A 21,472-nucleotide genomic window follows, 5' to 3' on the forward strand; every position below is an offset into this window, starting at 1 on the left:
AGGAAAAAGGAGCATTACAGTCAGATAGGATGACATAAACGTAAAGGACAGTTCCGTAGTACTGCGTGATTATATACTATGTGATCAAAAGTACCCGGACACCCCCAAAAACGCACGTTATTCATATCAGATGCATTGTGCTGCCACCTACTGCCAGGTACTCCATATCAGCGACCTCAGTAGTCATTAGACATCGCGAGAGAACAGAATGAGGCCCTCCGCGGAAGTCACGGACTTTGAGCGTGGTCAGGTGATTGAGTGTCACTTGTGTCATACGTCTGTACGCGAAATTTCCACACTCCTAAACATCCCTAAGTTCACTATTCCTGATGTGATAGTGAAGTGGAAACGTGAATGGACATGAAGCAGCATAAAAGCGTACAAGCCGACCTAGTCTATTGACTGACAGAGACTGCTGACAGTTAAGGAGGGTCGTAATGTTTAATAGGTAGACATCTATCTGGACCATCACACAGGAATTCTAAACTACATCAGGATCCACTGCAAGTATTATGACAGTTAGGCAGGAGGTGAGAAAACTTGAATTTCATGGTTAAGCAGCTGCTCGTGAGCCACATATCACGCCGGTAAATGCCAAACGACTTCCCGCCTGGTGTAAGGAGCGTAAACATTGGACGATTGAAGAGTGGAAATAGTTGTGGTGGGTGACGAATCATGGTACACAGTGTGGCGATCCGATGGCAGGGTATGGTTATGGTGAATGCTCGGTGAACGTCATTTGCCAGCATGTGTAGTGCCAACAATAAAATTCGGAGGTGGTGGAGTTATGGTGTAGTCGTGCTTTTCATGGAGGGGGCTTACACCCCTTGTTGTTTTGCGTGGCATTATCACAGTACTGGCCTGATGTTTTAAGAGCAATTCAGGGATGGCGACGCATCTTTCAACACGATCGAGCACCTGTTCATAATGCAAGCCTGTGGCGGAGTGGTTACACGACGATGGCATTCCTGTAATGGATTGGCCTGCACAGAGTCCTGACCTGAATCCTAAAGAACACCTTTGGGATGTTTTGGAACGCCGACTTCGTGCCAGGCCTCACTGACCGACATCGATACCTCTCCTCAGTGCCGCACTCTGTGAAGAATGGACTGACATTCCCCAAGAAACCTTCCAGCACCTGACTGAACGCATGCCTGCGAGAGTGGAAGCTGTCATTAAGCCTAAGGGTGGGCCAACTCCATACTGAAGTCCAGCATTACCGATGGAGGGCGCCACGAACTTGTAAGTCATTTCCAGCCAGATTTTCGGATACTTTTGATCACATCGTGTAAGTAAAGTGCAGCTGCTCACGGAGGTCCAGTGTGGAATGTAATTATCGTATGGTAGCGAAACTTGGCAGATATTCTGACACATTAATGCGGAACCGATTTACGCTGAGAAAAAAAATAGTTCAAATGTTGGCCACCAGCTGCAAATCTGGCTCTGTAAAGCATCTCGTCGACGTCTCTGGTGCTCGTATTGAACAAACTGTATAAGCAGCGGTTAATAATATAATAAAACTTGCACTTTTCTCACATGTTTGACTTTTTCTGCCCACATCCCATTCCTTATCTATTAGGTGTGGAAACATTTCTATATGTCTTTCTTATTTTTGCAGTGCCGGATTTGAACGTGGTGATCAAAATTGGAAATAATTTTTTGCAGTGCAATCGATTCCGCATAAACGCATTAGAACTTCTACCAAGTTCTTGTGCCAGCCATACTATGACTACAGCCTACACTGGACCTCTGTGAGTAAATTCACTTTAATTATAACCATCCAGTACAGGGTCGAGTTGGCGTCTCCCCCACGTGTGCTGTAGTTTTATCCTTTTGTGGCGGCGTTCGTAGCGACAAACAATTCGCTGTAGAAACGGCTTACGAAGTCACCGCCACACTTTTAATAGCTGGCCGACCGGTCCGCTGGAACAGGGAACAGAAAGATGAAAACCCAAACACTCTGATTAAATAAAAGTCGGTACTTATCTTTACTAACGAAGATACAGAAACACAGTAGTGAACTCTGTGTCTGCAGAAATCTGTCTAGTTCGAGTCGGAGCGGCTAGGTCAGCGTCGGCTGACGACAAACAACAACTCTGCTGCGATGAACACACAACTGACTAGCAAGTACACAATTCGGTGGGGAGTATACAACTGAGCGGCGAATACAGAACTGTCCTAGCGCTCGCGACTCCAGCGCTTAAGAAGCCAGAAGCCAGCGGTGGCGCGCGCAGACTTGCGGCGATTTCCTGTCTCTCTGGCGCTGCTTATGCGGACGGCGTCCGGACTTTGATGCTGCCAACCTTTTGGCAGCGGGCTCGGGTGGCATTACTGGCTAGGATATAACATATCCTCCAGGTGCCCCAACATGGGACTTTCATAAATTAGAAGAAGCATAATTATTGATTTGACGAAAACACATATCATCATCAACGTACAGGTTAACTGCATTAATGCCAGTGAGAGTCATGATGTAAGGCTACTGCAGAGCTCCCATCATAGGACATTGACTACTACTATCAACAGAAGAATCACTTTTTTTCAGTTTATTAGTTTTCAGGACGTACCCATACAGCCATCTCAATAGTGTAATGTCACTTATGACGATACGAACGTGAGGACAAACAACACCCAGTCTCGAAGTGGAGAAAGTCTCTGGCCCGGCCGGGAATCGCACCTAGACCTTTTGCTTAGCAATCCGCCACACTGACTGCACAGCCACCGAGGCAAACTATCATCGCCAGTGAGAATCCTTAACCTGACGTAACAGGTGTGGTGTGCGCTACTTCATGGCCTAATATCTTTGAGATGAGTAGTAGAAGCGGTGCACAACCTCCCTCCCCCACGTGTGCTGCAGTTTTATTCTCCAGGTGCCCCAACATGGGACGTGTTTCTCATCGCAGAGCACCCCTGACGTTGTGCCGATCGTGGTCGCTGCCCGCTCTGAACGGCCTGCTGCACCTCGTGGGACACAACGTGCTCCTCGCTGTGCTTTGCTACTGCAGAGCTCCCCAGCGGCGCTTGTCGATTGTATCTGGTACGATAATCACAGAGTTTGCTTACGAGATTGGAAACGTGTAAAATAGTTACGTTAATTCCTTTAGCGATTGTCGAAGAAGAGCAGAGAAAATCACGAAGAAGATTCTGGACTCGTCGCTGGCATGAACAGCGAAATGCTGGTACAGGAACACTACGTATGCTGCACAGCGATCTGAGATACATACTAGTAGAAGTTTCCGTTAACTCAATTGAATCTCCATCACATTTTCAGTTGTAAATTGAATATTGTGGGAGTGTAGTGGCCAATGAAATATTTTTGTTCACTGTGGAAACTTTCCAGTCATCCACCTACGCAATAATAATTGCTGAATACGCTCTAATGGTTCGCGTATGACAACCGATAGTACGTATAAATCATTAACATAAGAGAATGTGTTGAGCAACGCCACTGAGCGGCCAGGCACAGCCACATGTAGGGGATTTGTCGAGTGCTAATATATGAAAAAACCGTTAGAGACAAAATATTGCGGTGACGTGCAAGATCCAGAACCGCTACGGGCAGTACAGTACCTGGCCTGGACAAATCCATAGCCTGGACTGTTCCAGCAGCGACAGCAGGCTGACAATACTCTGGCAGACATGGAGTCTCGGGAGGCCACTGCTGCTGAACGTGAAGTAAGTATGGGTATTGTTAACACCAGTCGTTGCAACCCATTCCTGATAATCTGAAGTTCATAATTTATCAGAATGAAAAATGCCCCTATTGCAGCACATTTAAATCAAAACATCTTGAAATATTCGAGCTTTTTTACTTGTTGGTGTTAGTAACCACGTCCTGTAACATGATGCATCATGTCAAATGAAGTAACATGATAACATGATACAAGATGTCATGTCATATAATATCACACATGTCCTCAAGTCATCCGACAAGGCATTTGTCATGTTGTGCAATATGTCACAACACGTCATAAAAGTTTAGGATGCATGCATCCCTATTCTGGGATGCTTCCTATTATACATTCACCACCACTATCAGGTACTTCCTATTGTAGGTGCATCCCACTCTATAGAAGCACATGATTTGTGTGCATTTGGTCTTACATCTCTCAACAGGGGGGAGGGTCCCAGAGAACTCACTGCGCTCCGGTAGTAGGGTTAATTCATAAAAACACGCGAGTATGTCAACATGTTTTGATTTAAATATCTTTCAAACCGTCAGATACGTCCGAATGCAATTTCTTTTCTTTTGTATCCGTAACTCTGTCCAGGAAATGGTTTTGGTGCTACGACAACAGCATTTTTCGTTCTGGCTCCCAACTGTTACTCAACTATAATTTTAATGTTAGACAGCCACAGCTTAGGTAACCGATGTAGATTTTTGTTGATTCGGGTGATGACTGATCTGGCATACATTCTTTTACTGTCTTTAGATCCATGTTGCTTATATCGTGGCAACGTATAAAGCGCTCACAAAACAACATGATAACCGTTAATGACATGTATTTATCTATCTCTTCATAAAATTTGAACCATCCTGCAAGCTTGAAACATAGAAGAAAAATCTCACAGAAAACGTGTTTTTGGTAAAATCCGAAAGAGATTAGATTACCGAAACTGAATTTTCAATATTATCGTAACAGTATATCTTTTATCTATCTGGTTGACTTTAAACCGTTTCCGCGCATTCAACTGACGTAACAACGAATTTTACACGCTACGTTTAGCACAGTTTTAAATCATCGTATCTCGACAACGGATGAAGTTTATTCAATAAAAAATTACACGCTACGTTTAGCACAGTTTTAAATCATCGTATCTCGACAACGGATAAAGTTTATTCAACAAAAAATTTCCTTTTGAATGATTTATCTACCTTCGTGCAAAGCTTCGACCAATAAGTACAAGTTTAGTGGCACGCTTCAAAACCCTCCTAGAAAAACGCGTTTCTTGCACGTAAAATCTAAACGAAGGAAGATTTTTACAAACGGTTAAAACTTGTATTAGACCATGGTCTGATACATCGGTGAACCAAATTTGAACCCTAAGTGTCACTCCAGTCCGGAGTTATTTAAGGATGACTGTTTCACATGTAGGCCTAAAATCCGAAGGAAGGTGACTATGCACGTAAAATTCGAAAGGTGCACATACAAACATTGCTATTAGCTGAGCATTAATTTGAGCCCAATTTAAAACTTTTGCGAAAGGAACTGATCGATTCGCACAATTTGCCTGGGCGCCAGTTTCTGTTCGTCGTTCAAACTTTGCTCAATACTGGAGGGTACTGTAACATAGGTAATGTACGACAAATGTTCGAATGCCTATACAAATGGTTCGTGGTTGGGTCTATACCAAAAATCTATTACCCCAAGTTGCTTGCTCAAATAGAAACCGAGCACCAAGGACCCACAAACCGGCATTCTGCGGGCGGCTTTTTCTGACATACTTGTCACAGCGCTTCCGCACTACAACGATATTGTGCCAGGCCGAGATTCTGTTTTGGTTGTGGGTGAATCTAATTTCGACTAACAATCAATGATGGTCAGGTAATATATGGCGCAATGCGTGTATCATGGAAAGTCTTAGGATATAATCGAATTTGTGTTACAGCAGTTCTTTTGCTGACGATTTGTAGTTTGAAGATGTTTCAGTGATAGTGTTGCAGTTGATTACTGAAGCTCATTATCGAACAGTTTTATTTTAATGTGGCAGTTTGCTCTTTTGCGCGTGATTTTGGAGATTTAATATTATGCCCCCAATACAGGTGGTCTCACTTGGACCGGAACTGATATTCTTTGAGCATCCAGGATAGGAAGTGTGTAAGCAAACAGACAGATTGTACAAGAACGTTACTTAATCACAGCTCACGATAGGCAGAGCCCCACACTGGCTACCATAAGCATCTCGCCAGGAGAAACGCCACAGTACATTGTCTGTAATAAATAACATCGGGAACTGCACATCATACAAATACACGACGTTGTCATTTACGCTACAGTTTCAGTAAAACAGCGCTGTATAAGTTACATGGTATACCTACAATTTGTACAAGTGTCTTAAGGCTGTAACTACGGATGTTATTTTTTAATGTGTAACTGTTATAGACTGTGCCAAAAAAGACGCAATTTTGATATATCACCGATGCCCTGTAGCACTGAAACGGGATATATTCACAGCATGGAAGTTATAATACGAAAAGCATCGAATACGAGTAGCTTTTGACTATCAGTACGTAGCTTTCCGTAAAATTATTATAATAAATCTCACAAAAAATGGCGCGTTTTCGAGATATCTTCAATGGGGCAGTGCTCTGGGGCAACTTGTATTCGTACCAAATGCGTTATAATTTAAAAACCACCAAATACGGAGCTCAGCTTCATACGATTTAATCCAATATGGCGCCTCCTAAGTTCTGCTTGTGACGTGAAACAGATGTCGCATTTCATTGGCCACGTTTCTCTTCAGTACCACCAGAACCGTGTCTTCCAGCAGGGGAGGGAGGGTTACCCGCAGGAAGTGCAGATATGCCTCGCCTACGAGCAGTTGTGGAAAGAGGTCGCCAGTAGTCTCCCATTCGCCCACCACATATACTGGAGCTGAACTAATGCTGATGGTGTGCTGCCACCACACCGTTGATAGTCTCTGCAGCACACAAGTGGGTTTTGTGAAGGTTTTCTTTACCACCCCTTGTAAAAGTAGCCTGATCTGTGACGGAGATCGTAGCACTATGGTGTACTGCGCGACAAACCAGCCAGAAAATCGTCGTGCAGAGACATGTCCGTAGATAATGAGGCCTGCACCTGATAACAGCTACGGATAGTGGCAGTGTTTCATGTGGCCACCTGGCATTCCCAACGCTAGCGGGCCACATAATATATTACGGCAAGCGAAAAAGAGAGAAAAAGAAAGAGAGAGATGTGGTGAGAGGAATTTATGTGTGTATGATAAATCCCTCCCCTCGAATATTTCCTTCCATCACATCTCTTCTGTGTTGCCACAGGTGTACTAAGATTGCAGTACACGCGAGGTGCCTAGTTGCATCCACAGCTCTGCATGGAATGCATAAGTACTAAATGATGTTCACCAGCCTGCAGTCTTCTATAGCTGTTGTCCCCTGTGCAGAAAACAGCACGTGTGTCGTGAATCCCTTACCTTGAGGTTATAGGAAACTGTCAGCGAGGAACTGATATTGTAAAAATAATTGAATTTTGAACTGTTTTATTTAAACGGGATGCCACTCGCTTTTCATTAACAAAATACGAGGAACTGCACAATTATAGTCTATTTTAGGAATCACAAACAATTCCCAGTCTTCACACTTTCACGGAGAATAAACAAAATACACTCCGGGAAATGAAAAAAGAACACATTGACACCGGTGTGTCAGACCCACCATACTTGCTCCGGACACTGCGAGAGGGCTGTACAAGCAATGATCACACGCACGGCACAGCGGACACACCAGGAACCGCGGTGTTGGCCGTCGAATGGCGCTAGCTGCGCAGCATTTGTGCACCGCCGCCGTCCGTGTCAGCCAGTTTGCCGTGGCATACGGAGCTCCATCGCAGTCTTTAACACTGGTGGCATGCCGCGACAGCGTGGACGTGAACCGTATGTGCAGTTGACGGACTTTGAGCGAGGGCGTATAGTGGGCATGCGGGAGGCCGGGTGAACGTACCGCCGAATTGCTCATCACGTGGGGCGTGAGGTCTCCACAGTACATCGATGTTGTCGCCAGTGGTCGGCGGAAGGTGCACGTGCCCGTCGACCTGGGACCGGACCGCAGCGACGCACGGATGCACGCCAAGACCGTAGGATCCTACGGAGTGCCGTAGGGGACCGCACCGCCACTTCCCAGCAAATTAGGGACACTGTTGCTCCTGGGGTATCGGCGAGGACCATTCGCAACCGTCTCCATGAAGCTGGGCTACGGTCCCGTACACCGTTAGGCCGTCTTCCGCTCACGCCCCAACATCGTGCAGCCCGCCTCCAATGGTGTCGCGACAGGCGTGAATGGAGGGACGAATGGAGACGTGTCGTCTTCAGCGATGAGAGTCGCTTCTGCCTTGGTGACAATGATGGTCGTATGCGTGTTTGGCGCCGTGCAGGTGAGCGCCACAATCAGGACTGCATACGACCGAGGCACACAGGGCCAACACCCGGCATCATGGTGTGGGGAGCGATCTCCTACACTGGCCGTACACCACTGGTGATCGTCGAGGGGACACTGAATAGTGCACGGTACATCCAAACCGTCATCGAACCCATCGTTCTACCATTCCTAGACCGGCAAGGGAACTTGCTGTTCCAACAGGACAATGCACGTCCGCATGTATCCCGTGCCACCCAACGTGCTCTAGAAGGTGTAAGTCAACTACCCTGGCCAGCAAGATCTCCGGATCTGTCCCCCATTGAGCATGTTTGGGACTGGATGAAGCGTCGTCTCACGCGGTCTGCGCGTCCAGCACGAACGCTGGTCCAACTGAGGCGCGAGGTGGAAATGGCATGGCAAGCCGTTCCACAGGACTACCTCCAGCATCTCTACGATCATCTCCATGGGAGAATAGCAGCCTGCATTGCTGCGAAAGGTGGATATGCACTGTACTAGTGCCGACATTGTGCATGCTCTGTTGCCTGTGTCTATGTGCCTGTGGTTCTGTCAGTGTGATCATGTGATGTATCTGACCCCAGGAATGTGTCAATAAAGTTTCCCCTTCCTGGGACAATGAATTCACGGTGTTCTTATTTCAATTTCCAGGAGTGTAATTAATTAAGTGTTCGCGTTATTACTATTAACCTAGTTCTCATTCAGATGTTCGAAAAACCAGAGATTGCTGATCAAGTTCGTAACCAATAGCGACCATGACAGACAATATGTCTGTCCTCCGAGATTACTGATCGAGCTCTTACATTTACAAACTACAGATTTGAAATTGAGTCTCAACTGATACCGACCGCAGCAGACGACGTGTCTGTCCTCCCGGCGTGTCGATCGACCTATGACCTGACAGCCGAACCACCTCGCCCGCCATCCGAGTTGACTGCGACCCAAAGATATACGAAATGCTTCGTCTGCTTTTCGTTTAGCAGTCGTTCATTATTCCGCTGCAATTAACACTTTTGAAATAACGGAATGATAGCCTGCCACTGAGAGACACTTTCGTATCAAATGCAAGTAAATTCACTGTTTAGTTATTCTAATATTAATAACAACAGTTAATCATTTTGGCGCGCTACTTCCGAACACAGCAGCCAATCGCAGAGGAGGATCACAATTTTGACGGCCTTTCTGACAATACGCGTTCCGAATACAACATCTGTCACCAGTACCTCATACCGATTACGTCCATTGAAACCTACACAGTCAAAGGCCTTCCATCTCTATCTTCAAGTGGATGTAGCTCCGCTATATTTCTGGCCTTACGTCAGTACGATATTTTTTCCTCCTTACCGTTTCTTGCTGTTATTTCCCCTGTGTAGCAGTACACACGAGCATCTGACAGGCAGGTGGAGGCGGCTGCACCGGAATACTGCAGGCGGCCGTATCTGCCCCGGATGCGTCCTCAGCGGTGGGCAGAAAGACAGAATGGCCCAGGAGGTCCGAAAGCAGACCACGTGTTCGGGCCTGGCGATGAGCCACACGCCAGTCACACAACACGAACGTACGAACCCACAAAGATACCTGATACTTCCATTAAATCTCAAAGGGGCATAAGGAATGAGATGATTACAGAAAGTGATAGCAGTATTTGTTCAGGTTCTACATAGCATCAAAGTTACTTATTTACTAGGTCAGTCACACAAACCGTAGTCGGTTTTTGGCCTCGCAAATCAGACCTCCTTCGTCTTCCGCGGTTCGTGAGGTCTTCCCCAGCTAGTCCATCTTACACGTATAGTCTCCGATCCCATCAATCCATCTCAGCCATGGTCTCCCCCTCGGTCGTTGCCTCTGATGTCTTCTTCCACCCCTTGCCTGGAGATCTGGCTTTCTCGCCACATTTCGTCTCCGTGACACCTCACAAGTGGAAGGCCTCAGACACGGCCTACCGATCGGCTCAGATTTGACAGGTCGCTTGTATTAACGTAAAATGAAGGACTCTAACATATTTTGGCTCAACACCCTCCCGTTTTTGAGAAAATCACCCCTAAAGGTTGTGACGAACAATCGACTCAAAATTGGCGGGATCTATATGACTCTAAGCACTACGGGACTTAACATCTGAGGTCATCAGCCCCCTAGACTTAGAACTACTTAAACCTAACTAACCTAAGGACATCACATACATCCATGCCCGGGGCAGGATTCGAACTTTCGACCGTAGAAGCAGCGTGGTTCCGGACTGAAGCGCCTAGAATCGCTCGGTCACAGCGGCCGTCGCGGGATCTATAGAAAATTGTAAATAGTGAGTTTTCCATCATCATCAGGTATGGGGTTCACAAATGCATACTTTTCCAGAAATCGAGGAAAGAAACCTTTACAACTGCCGCTTATGTGCCCACATGGTATTCGCTTTTCGCCGAGAGCGCCGATAGCGCAACAGCCAAGGTAATGCCGGCACGGTAGCTGAGCGCGTTCGGTCTGAGGGCTGGCTGTTCTCTGAAACAAAAATCTGAGCGAAACGCTAAACGATGAACTTGAGCGGGTGTCTTGAGACATATACAACGAACTAAAACGAACAAAATGATCAATTTAACAAAAAAAAAGAAAGAAAAAGGTAACTGGCTGGGAAGCGGAAAACCCGGGTTCGAATAACGAGGAAACATAGCGGATGTTATTCTTCTTGTTTGTATTTTCCATATACCAAATGGCAGGGTTGGGTTGTTTGGGGAAGGAGACCAGACAGCGAGGTCATCGGTCTCATTGGATTAGGGAAGGACGGGGAAGGAAGTCGGCCGTGCCCTTTCAAAGGAATCATCCCGGTATTTGCCTGGAACGATTTAGGGAAATCACGGAAAACCTATATCAGGATGGCCGGACGCGGGATTGAACCGTCGTCCTCCCGGATGCGAGTCCAGTGTCTAACCACTGCGCCACCTCGCTCGGTAGCAAATGACAGGGATAGGAGGGTTAATATGGTAAGTAAATCAAAAAGGAATGATAAAAAGGTAGGCAAATAAATTTCTCAAACTTCTTGGGATAGTAAACAACTAAAATGTTCCTCCTGGTCACTTTACAATAGTTCTTCCAGTCACTGTTACGTGTCCTCACTTTTCTTCTAACAACTAGATGGACGGTACCTGTCGTATAAACATTCTAAACAAATATAATCGCGGCATTAAGAACTTCTCATGAATGCAGTCTTTTGACAGCTGCACTGTTCCTTCCAAAGAATCGGCGGACAACAAACTTGGTTTAATTTAAGTGTATGTTTTTTTCGGGAATTAATTTTGATGCGTACCACGAATACGATATCTTTGCCTGAAAAGTCGATGCTGATAGTTGGTTATGAATTATCCTGTGAATAATTATTTCATCCGTCCGGTTGTGCAATTCCCGCTGGGTTTCCAGAAGCACAACAATTCTGAAGCCTTTAAATAAAGTTTTTAACCTGGCGATAGAAATAGACATCACACGGCTGGCACACAGATGTGCAGCTTGGCGGTATTACGTTTACCGTGCACGTCAGTTGATCCGACAAAACTTGTTATCAGCAACGTATGGTTTACAAACATTCTCAACAAATGTTCTGTAAATTGCATTTGGCAATTTCACGGATTTGGAGCAAGTAATGTAATCATTTTTCAACGAGTCGATTAAGCGATTGACCTCTTCTGTAATCTGAAAACCAAATGTAACATTCCTTTCTTGTAAACACAGGAAAACCTTAGGCAATACTTTTCTAGAAGTTGTGATGGCATATTGCGCCGTGAACGAATGTGGTGTTTTTCTATTATTTTAACTACCAACTGCGACAAGGGTCCGTTTTTCTCCCTTACGCGATAAAGTGCATCGAATGTTCACCCGATACTCGCATCCTGTTTCATTGGTGTTGATCACTTTATCGCGATTGAAACTAGTCATAAGTGACGCCGTTGTGTGCTGGAAAGAGCCGCCACTTCCTGTATATCTTCAATATTTTCTACCTCCTTGTGGGAGACGTATTTAGTGACGCGCCGTTGACGCATTTTATATTCCGATTTGAAATTCCTTGACCAAAATTATGATACAGCAAACGTAAAATCCTTGTTGGATGTATACTGAATTGCTGCACCTGCAGCCCACTTCTGGTGTATTCTCGTTGCTACATTCTCGTTCCGACGGCGAGATTCGACAGATCGGTCGTATGTCCACTTATTTATCGCCTGGTATTTGTCGTATCTTGTCCCCCCTTTAACGATATCATTTTCCCACAATTTTAGGCCCTTCTTCCTTTTCGGGGCTGTTGTTTTTCCATTCTTTTGCAGTGTTTGTAGATTCCAATTTGGATGATTCCTAGCTAGCGCTACCGCCTTTACTTTTACTTCAAGGGTGTAGCACCGTAGTTCAATCGTTTAGTAACCGGTTCGTAATACTCATCGTGAACAGATGAAACACAGATTGCCTGCGACATGGACAATTCCAAAGTGTTATGACCATTTTGCAATTCATTAGTCGTGATATCTTCCACTGAATCGCCTTCTGCTTCGCCTTCATAGTATAGTTCTTCAGTATCAACAAAAGTCATTGGTCGACGAGAGCCGGTCCTATCAATCTGCAACGCCGAGAAACAGAACTGCCTGCTTCGGGTAGTACATTGATAATACATCTGTCTTGCAACACTTTTACAAACCAAAACACAGCGTCGGTAACTTCCCGCATGCTGTCGTATGTGACAGGCTCCCAACTATTTATTTCAGTGCTGGTTGAAGGGTGTTCATCCTCCATTATTCAGATTGTGCAACTGACATATGACACAACAACCACTAACTAGTTACTAAGGCATAAACGGAAAAGCTAATTACCACAAACTACATACAGTATAAGTCATATGTTGCTTACAGAAGATCACTGTATTCTTTCACAAAACATATTTTATTCGGTGGATTAACGATGAACAATCATAACATGTATCCTCGCGGTTCGCTGCAGCCTCTCTTTCTGATTGGCTGCTATAAGGTTAGTACTCTCACTTTTCGAGGTTCACAATTACGATATGTTAAAGAGGCAACCGGGACGACATAACTCTCCCCGCGTGCGTTCTGTCCCGTGCGTCGCTGTAAACAAGTGACAAGGCTTAAAAGTTTAATTCTTTGTTAATTCACGTCGTTTGGGAAATTGGTTTTCCTACCTTATTACTATTATTGTTAACCCTCTTATCGCTACGAATTCTGATACGAAAAACTACAGTTTTAAAAAATGAAAACCGTACAGTTTTCTCGAGATTCAAACCCGGGTTCTCCCCTTCCCAACCAGTTACCTCGGCCGTTGCGCTATTTTTTTTTATTTATATAGATATCAATGTGCGAACAGTCATAGTTAATCAAGCCTGAAAAACTAAAACAGAATGAAGACACCATCGAAGATAGTAAACATAAATAACATGAAAATAAAGCTACCACTTCGTAGTTAGGCTTCCCAGCGACTGTGCCCACTGATAAAGATTGTTCAATATATGATCGTTTGCAGTTCGTTCTGACCTCATCTGCCACTTCATGGAACGTTTCAGCAATATGGCGGGCTGTGAAAAGCACTCCATAGGTAGTTTGCGAAGCATTGTCGATATCTAGTATGCCCGGAAATAGCATGATGTCTTTCTTGCAGATAGAGCCAGAAGTCAAGTAAATTCTTATGTCCGTCACGACAGAGGTAATGGACCGCATGTCCACGTATCCAGGTGACGGAGTTGGTTCGAGTCGTGGGGTAAAATATCTTATCCGGAGACAATAACGTGCTTGTAGATATATGCTCTGGTCTAACTCGCAAGAGATAAGCCAGCATCTGCCGCACTAGGTGCCAAACCGGTTCCGCCTCTCCACAGCTCAGGTGGTGCTCGTCAGAATCTACTGCATTACAACCCACACAATTGGGAGATTCTGCCATGTGGATATTGTAGAGACGTTCTTGCGTCACCAGCTTCCCATTAACGACTACGTACCATTGGGAAATAACATCAGAATCAGGCATGGCATCGTGTACAGTGTTCCACACCACGCGCCACCGTACGTCAGGATATTTTAGTTCGACCACATTTAGGGGGCGGCGTTGCAGCATGTCATGATATAGGCGTCGAGTTGTGGCCATTCGTGGTGTCGTGAGCGCTACACTGCAATAACTTTGTTCTAAATAGAAACGTCCTATACAAAATAGGGGCACTGGGATGTCCTGTAGTGACACCGGCGCTCTTAGTGAAGCAGGTCGTAGCGCCATCATAAGCAGACTCGTGAGGCTTGTACGACAACGGCGCAGCAGACATAAATGTGAGCTAACATAGAGGGCAATGGCCCTATCATGGACGCTAACTAGGCCGAGACCACGTTTTTCCTTGGGAAGGGTAAGAGATACGTATCTGATCTCCAGTAACATACCAGCGGTGACGAAGTATCCCAGCGCTGCCATAATCCTACGAGCCAAGGGTTCCGGAATGGGTAGCGTTTGGGCGACATGCGGAATGCGGGACGCAAGGTATACATTGGCATAATACGCCCGCTGAACGATGTTGAGGGATCGTAAGCGCTGATTTCAGATTCCGGCCCTAATTTGGTTAAGAAGGCGTCGATAATTGAGAGTCGTCGTGCGCCGCATGAAGTTCATGAAATCTAAGCCCAAGCAGGGGACAGTATCGCTGAAGCGTAAGGGAGCAATGGGTTCCTGCGGTAGCCCAATCCCGATGTTCAAGGCGGCGGACTTGTCAACGTTGATTTGGCTACCAGAAGCTGCACCGTAGGTTGCAATCCAGTCCAATGCCGCGGCCATATCGTCAGCTCCACGTATGACGATCATCAAATCATCCGCATATGCGGTGCAGCGATAGATGGAGCCGCCGAACTGTGTCCCAGTGAGCCCGTCTCGGATACCACACAACAAAGGTTCTAAAGCCAATGCAAATAACAATGTTGATAATGGACATCCCTGTCATACTGATCGGAGGATCGGCATGGGTGCCGTCAGTCTTCCATTAACAAGAACTCGAGAAGTAGCCCCATGCAGAAGGCGTGTCAACACTGTGATAAAGGGGTCGGGGTATTCCATGCGCCGTAGAACGGCCGTGAGGAAAGTCTGGCCCACACGGTCAAAAGCCTGTTTAAAGTCGATAGACGCAAGGGCTGCCGGCAAACGTCTCACCCGTGCAAGGGAGATGAGATCTCTGTAACGACATAACGCAGTTCTGACGTTGTTGGGTCCCCCCAAGGACGTCTGATCGCTGGACAGAACGTGCAATAGCGTGCCGCGAATACGTTCTGATAGCAGTCTCGAAAAGGTCTTGAAGTCGCTGTTCAATAACGTTAAGGGGTGATAATCGCGGGCATGATTCCGTCCCTTCGGCTTATGGATGGGGACAATCAGTCCTTCCAAGAACGGTGCAGGCAACGGTATACCCGGGGACATCAATTCCTGACAAATTTCAACCCAACACGGTACCAACAGTTGTTTAAAGGCTCGATAGAACTCTAATTGTAATCCACCGATTCCTGGTGATTTATGGGGAGCACCTTTACCAATGGCGTCAAGCACTTCCTCTTTTGTCACTTCTCCCAGTAAAGTCGGTACCATGTCTGGTGGAACTGTACCGTGGACATGTGCTGAAACGGTGTTCAAATGGCTCTGAGCACTATGGGACTTAACATCTGTGGTCATCAGTCCCCTAGAACTTAGAACTACTTAAACCTAACTAACATAAGGACATCACACACATCCATGCCCGAGGCAGGATTCGAACCTGCGACCGTAGCAGTCACGCGGTTCCAGACTGAAGCGCCTAGAACCGCACGGCCACACCGGCCGGATGAAACGGTGTCTACCGCCGCCATATCATGGAGCACTGCTGAATAAAGTCGAGCGTAATGCCCATAGAAGGATTCTGCTATATCTGCTTGTTCTACCACGTGTCGTCCGTTATCATGTCGGTTACCAGTGTCCTACGGCGCCTCCTGCGTTCTAGGAGCACGTGGTGCGTATATGGCCTTTCTGATTGTATCATGTCTGGAGCACGCGGCCGTATAACAGCGCCCTGTAAATGATGGCGTGCTAAGGAGACGAGCTGCGCTTTCGCGCGATTGACTATGATCTGCCTGTCAGGTGAGGGCTCCATTCCCGTAGGGCGGTGTAATAAAAGTTTTCCGTGCTCCTCCTCCATGCCGCCGCTTCCCGGCCGTATGCCATGAAGGTGCGCCTAATAGCAGGCTTCGCACATTCAATCCACCAACTGAGGGTCGATCGGTAACGACCACGGCGCTGTAAGGACGCGTTCCACGAGTCTTCGATAGCACCTTTACATGCCGGCTCGTCCAGATGGGCACGTTCAGTTTCCAGGGCGGCCTACTGCGCCACACACGTGCAGGTTGGAGGGCAATGGTGCAAATATAGGCTGTGTGGTCGGTGAATGCAATGGGCCAGAGCTCTGCTCCTTTCGTTGCCGTCGAAAGGGTGCTTGTGACGTAAATCCTGTCTAACCGACTTGATGAATGACTTGTATAATGGGTGTAACCAGGAGCTGGGCCATGGGTGTGGCGCCACGTGTCGATCAAGTGGAGGTCACGCACTAGCATTTCCTATTCCGCACATGGGACGTGATGTGGCTGCTGATCAGACGGAGATAATGTACAGTTAAAATCTCCTCCGATTACCATATCGTCTATGCGGCCCATAAATAGACGCGTAATATCTTCCGGAAAAAAGCGGGCCCGATCTCTCCGTCTCCCTGATCCTGAAGGGGCATGTTCATTGATGAGTCGTACACCGTTGACAGTTAGTGCCCTGGCTCTTGCACTCGGTAAGTACAGTACGTCCGTAGCCGTCAAGCCGTCCCGTAGCAGGACATTCACACCACAATCGGTAGAAGAGGCGTGGGAGATGTGGGCGGTATATCCGTAGGAGTCAGGGAAACTAGCGACACATACTTCCTGTAAGAGGGTCACGTCGATGTCCGCCGCATCAAGCATGCGTTATAGCATTGTCAGTTTGTGTGGTGCCCTTATCGCGTTGATATTGATTGCGGCAAGGCGAAAGGTGTGCTGCCTAGCTTCTCCACCTAGGGTAGACGCCATGGCAATCGAAGATAACCACAAGAGATGCCGGACCCAACAAACCCGTTACAAATTATGAGTCTTTCACGCTAGGAGTGGTCTCCCCAATGCCACCCCCTCCCCTGTCACCCGTGCCCTCTCCAGGAAGTTCCTCAACATCGTCCGACCACAGTGGGTGCAACACGATGTTGTGTAGCTGATCGGCACCTAAATCTCTTTCACGCACGTCGTCTTTGGTAGAGGTAGACGGAGCGCCATTCATCGACGCGACCTGCTGCATCTGTGGTGCAAGAAGTAACTGGGCACTCGTAGTATGGGCAAGTCTACACCACTTAGATCCTCAGCAGGCGCAGCATCCATGCCGTCTGATGAGATGTCACCTTCTTGACCAGCCGTGTGTAGGAGGCAATTATCAGAAGGGGTCCGCCGACGTCGCTTGCGTCGTCGAGGCGAACGTTGCTTTCGAACGTGGACATCCGTATCCGAATGTGGAAGGCAATCCAGCGTCGTATCACCTTCCACTAGGAAAGCCGCGGTCGGGACAATGTTCGCGTCCACGTCCATCGCGTTCTGAATGTTATGTTGCGTCTGGATTTCATGGGACTGTTGCTGCTGTTGTTGCTGTGGAGGGGGCGACATATGGGTTGGCATCGTGGGTCCTTCCTCTTCCTCCCTTTGGACTTCTGACGTCGATGGATGTGTCCGATCGCCCGTTTCGTCCTCATCTATGGTGCGCATCGTCGTCTGAGCGTATGTGAGGGGCAGGATTGTCGTCCACGTCGTGGAAACGGAGTCTCCCACTGGTATCTGCGTAATTCTACGTTGTAAGCAGCTCGATCGAACATGGCCTTCCTGCCCACATCCGGAACAGGAACGCGGTTGACCGTCGTACATTATGATTGCACGACAACCACCGATGTTCAAATAGGACGGTACATGTTTCTGGAGCTCAAGTTTAATTTGACGACACCATTGTAGACCTTATACGTCGAGAAGTTTGCAACGGGGCTGATAACATTGCCATATGGTCGGAAGGCGTCCTTGACAACTTCCTCTGGGACCTCGAGGGGGAGCTCAAAAACCCTTACAGTCCTTAGGCCCATGCTTGCATGATCCACCGTCAGTGCACGGATATGTCCGTCAGAATATTTGAATCTGAGTGAGTTCGAGTATTTAGACACCACTGTCGCGCAGACCTCTGCATTGGTCATTTTAACATAAACCACGCTCGCCGTTATAGAAAAATGTATTCCGACGACAGTCGCCGGATCTAAACATAGATCGTCGCGTATGAACTGTTTTATTTCATAGGCTCGAGGACGCGCGTGATCTGGTTGGAAAGTAATTTTGATCGTATCGTGGCGCCATGTGTGTGCCATAGTCACACTGAACTTGGAACAAATACAACTCGCGCCGCGAGAAGGTAAACACAAGCAAGCGCTCACGGTCGCGCACGGCGGGGCGCAGCGGACGTCCTCGCCCCACCGCAGCCGAAAGCAGACTTGCTATCGGCGCTCTTGGAGAAAAGGATTTACCATGTGTGTACATAAGCGGCAGCTGTAAACGTTTCTTTTCTCGATTTCTGGAAAATTTGCGTTTGCAAACACCATACCCAATGTTGCAAAACGCTCTATTTACAATTATCTATCTATTCCGCCAATTTGAGTCGATTGCTCATCATAACCTTTAAGGGTGATTTTCACAGAAACTGGAGGGTGTTGAGCCAAATTATTTTAGAGTCCTTCGTTTCTCGTTGTATACAAGCGACATGCCAAATTTGAGCCGAATCGGTTGGTCGTGTCTGAGGCCTTCCCCTTGTCAGTCTCCTCTCTCTCTAACCACAGCTACTATGTCCTGCGACTTGTTCAACTCCTGCAATTTGCGGATTTTCCTTTTTCTCTAGTCGGCTCCATTCACCTAAAAATCTGTCTCAGAAGAGTATTCTCAAATTTAAGGAGTGATCTTTCCATATATATATGGCATTGGTGGCCGGGACACCCCTCTCGGGGCGGTTCGGCCGCACCACAAGTTCTTTAACGCCACTTCGGCGACTTGCGGATGAATGAGGATGAAATGATGATGAAAGACACACAACACCCAGTCATCTCGAGGCAGAGAAAAACAATGACCCCGCCGGGAATCGCACCCGGGACCCCTTGCGCGGGAAACGAGAACGCTACCGCAAGACCACGAGCCGCGGACTATCTTTTGTGTCATAGTCCACGTTTCCGCTCCGTATAGGACGAGAGGTTGTATAACACTTCCCTGTAAATTCTAATCTTTTTTGGCTCTCCACAGAAGTCGGGACTCCAACAGGTTTCCTAGTGCAAACCTTGACCCGTTTCCTGCCAGGATTCCTGCCATTACTTCGTGGTTTATCTCATTTCTTTCACTGAATACTGCCTGAAGATATTTGAACTCTTTTACAGTTTCAAAGATGTTGCAATCTACATCTAAAGGTCTGTCATTGTCCTCTGTGGTCACAAAAAGGCAACTGGTCTTATCCATATTCATCTTCAGGCCTGTTGTCATTGCCTCTTCCATTAACACCCTTGCCATATGAACCAGATTTGTTCATTCTGCGCTACTGAAGCTACATTATCTGCGTAAGCCAGAATATTGATTCTTCTGCCCATCTGAATTCCCCTTCTCCAGGCTTGTTGCGTTTGTCAGTCCTGTTTCAAAAAACCAGATGAAACAGAAGGGCGGAGAGCCATCCTCCCTGTCGCACTCCAGTCTTTACCTTGTATTTCTCTGACATCTTTCTATTCACTTTCGCCATGCATATTGTCTCTTATATACATGCTTGTCTTATTTTTGATAGTTTACTAGGAACCTCCTTGTATTTCTTGGCATATTGCTTGCCTGTTCTCACTATCATGCACTTTTTGGAAGTCCATAAAAGGACTGTGCTCATCTCTGTGGAATTCTCGTCTCTTTGATAGCATTTGCCTTACTATACACTGAAGCGCCAAAGAAACAGGTATAGACATATGCGTATTGAAACAGAGAGATACGTAACCAGGCAGAAGACTGCGCTGCGGTCGCCACCGCCTATATAAAACAAGTGTCTGGTGTAGTTGTTAGATCGGTTACTACTGCTAAAATGGCAGGTTATCGAGATTTAGGTGAGTCTGAACGTGATGCTCATCGCACGAGCGATGGGGCACAGTATCTCTGAGGTAGTGATGAAGTGGGGTCTTCCCAAACGACCATATCAGGAATCCGGTAAAACATCAAATCTCCGACATCGCTGCAGCAGTCAAAATATCCTGGAACAAGGGACCAACGACGACTGAAGAGAATCGTTCAACGTGACACAAGGGCAACGCTTCCGCAAACTGCTGCAGATTTCAGTGCGGGGCCATCAACCAGTGTCAGCGTGCGAACCATTCAATGAAATATCATCAATATGGTCTTTCGGAGCCGAAGGATCATGCGTGAATCGTTGATGACTGCACGACACAGAGCTTTACGGCTCGCCTGGGCCCGTCAACACCGACAATGGACTGTTGATGACTGGAAACAGGTTGCCTGGTCTGACGAGTCTCGATTCAAATTGTATCGAGCGGAAGGGGGTGTACTGGTATGGAGACAGCCTCATGAATCCATGGACCTTGTATGTCGGCAGGTGACTGTTCAAGATGGCGGAAGCTCTGTAATGGTGTGGGGCGTGTGCAGTTCGAGTGATATAACACCCATGATACGTTTAGATACGACTCTGACAGGTGGCACGTACGTAAGTATCCTGTTTGATCACCTGCATCCATTCATGTCCACTGTGCATTCCGACGGACTTGGCCAATTCCACCTGGACAATGTGGTATCCCACACGTCCAGAATTGCCACAGAGTGGCTCCAGGAACACTCTTCTAAGTTTAAACGCTTCCGCTGGTCACCAATCTCCCCAGACATGAACATTATTGAGCATATCTTGGATGTCTTGCAACGTGCTGTTCAGAAGAGATCTCCAACCCCTCGTATTCTTACGGGTTTATGAACAGCTCTGCAAGATTCATGGAGTCATTTCCGTCTAGCACTACTTCTATTAGTCGAGTGCATGCCACGTCGTGTTGCGGCACTTCTGCGTGCTTTTGTGGGGCATACACGATATTAGGCAGGTGTACCAGATTCTTTGGCTCTTCAGTGTATGTAGTTGGTGTATGGTTCATTTTCTCTTTCTAACACCTACTTGTTGGAATCCAAGTACCTCCTCAACGTATGGAGTTAGCCGCTTCAGCAACAACATGCTCAGGATCTTCTAAGTTGTGCACAGTGAGGCTGCTGCATTCATTGGGTCTTCTTTCAT

General features: G+C 46.9%; 1 protein-coding gene across 1 annotated transcript in view; it reads right to left on the reverse strand.

The window, feature by feature from the left end:
• Nucleotides 1-17,901, reverse strand: part of LOC124722746 (Down syndrome cell adhesion molecule-like protein Dscam2) — a 163,879-nt gene extending 145,978 nt beyond the window's left edge. The window contains exon 1 of the mRNA XM_047247887.1: nt 17,750-17,901. Coding sequence (XP_047103843.1) covers nt 17,750-17,901 — 152 coding nt within the window. The remainder of the gene's footprint in view (nt 1-17,749) is intronic.
• Nucleotides 17,902-21,472: the final 3,571 nt, after the last annotated feature.

This window comes from Schistocerca piceifrons, chromosome X (genome assembly GCF_021461385.2).
Source record: "Schistocerca piceifrons isolate TAMUIC-IGC-003096 chromosome X, iqSchPice1.1, whole genome shotgun sequence".
Lineage (NCBI taxonomy): Eukaryota > Metazoa > Arthropoda > Insecta > Orthoptera > Acrididae > Schistocerca > Schistocerca piceifrons.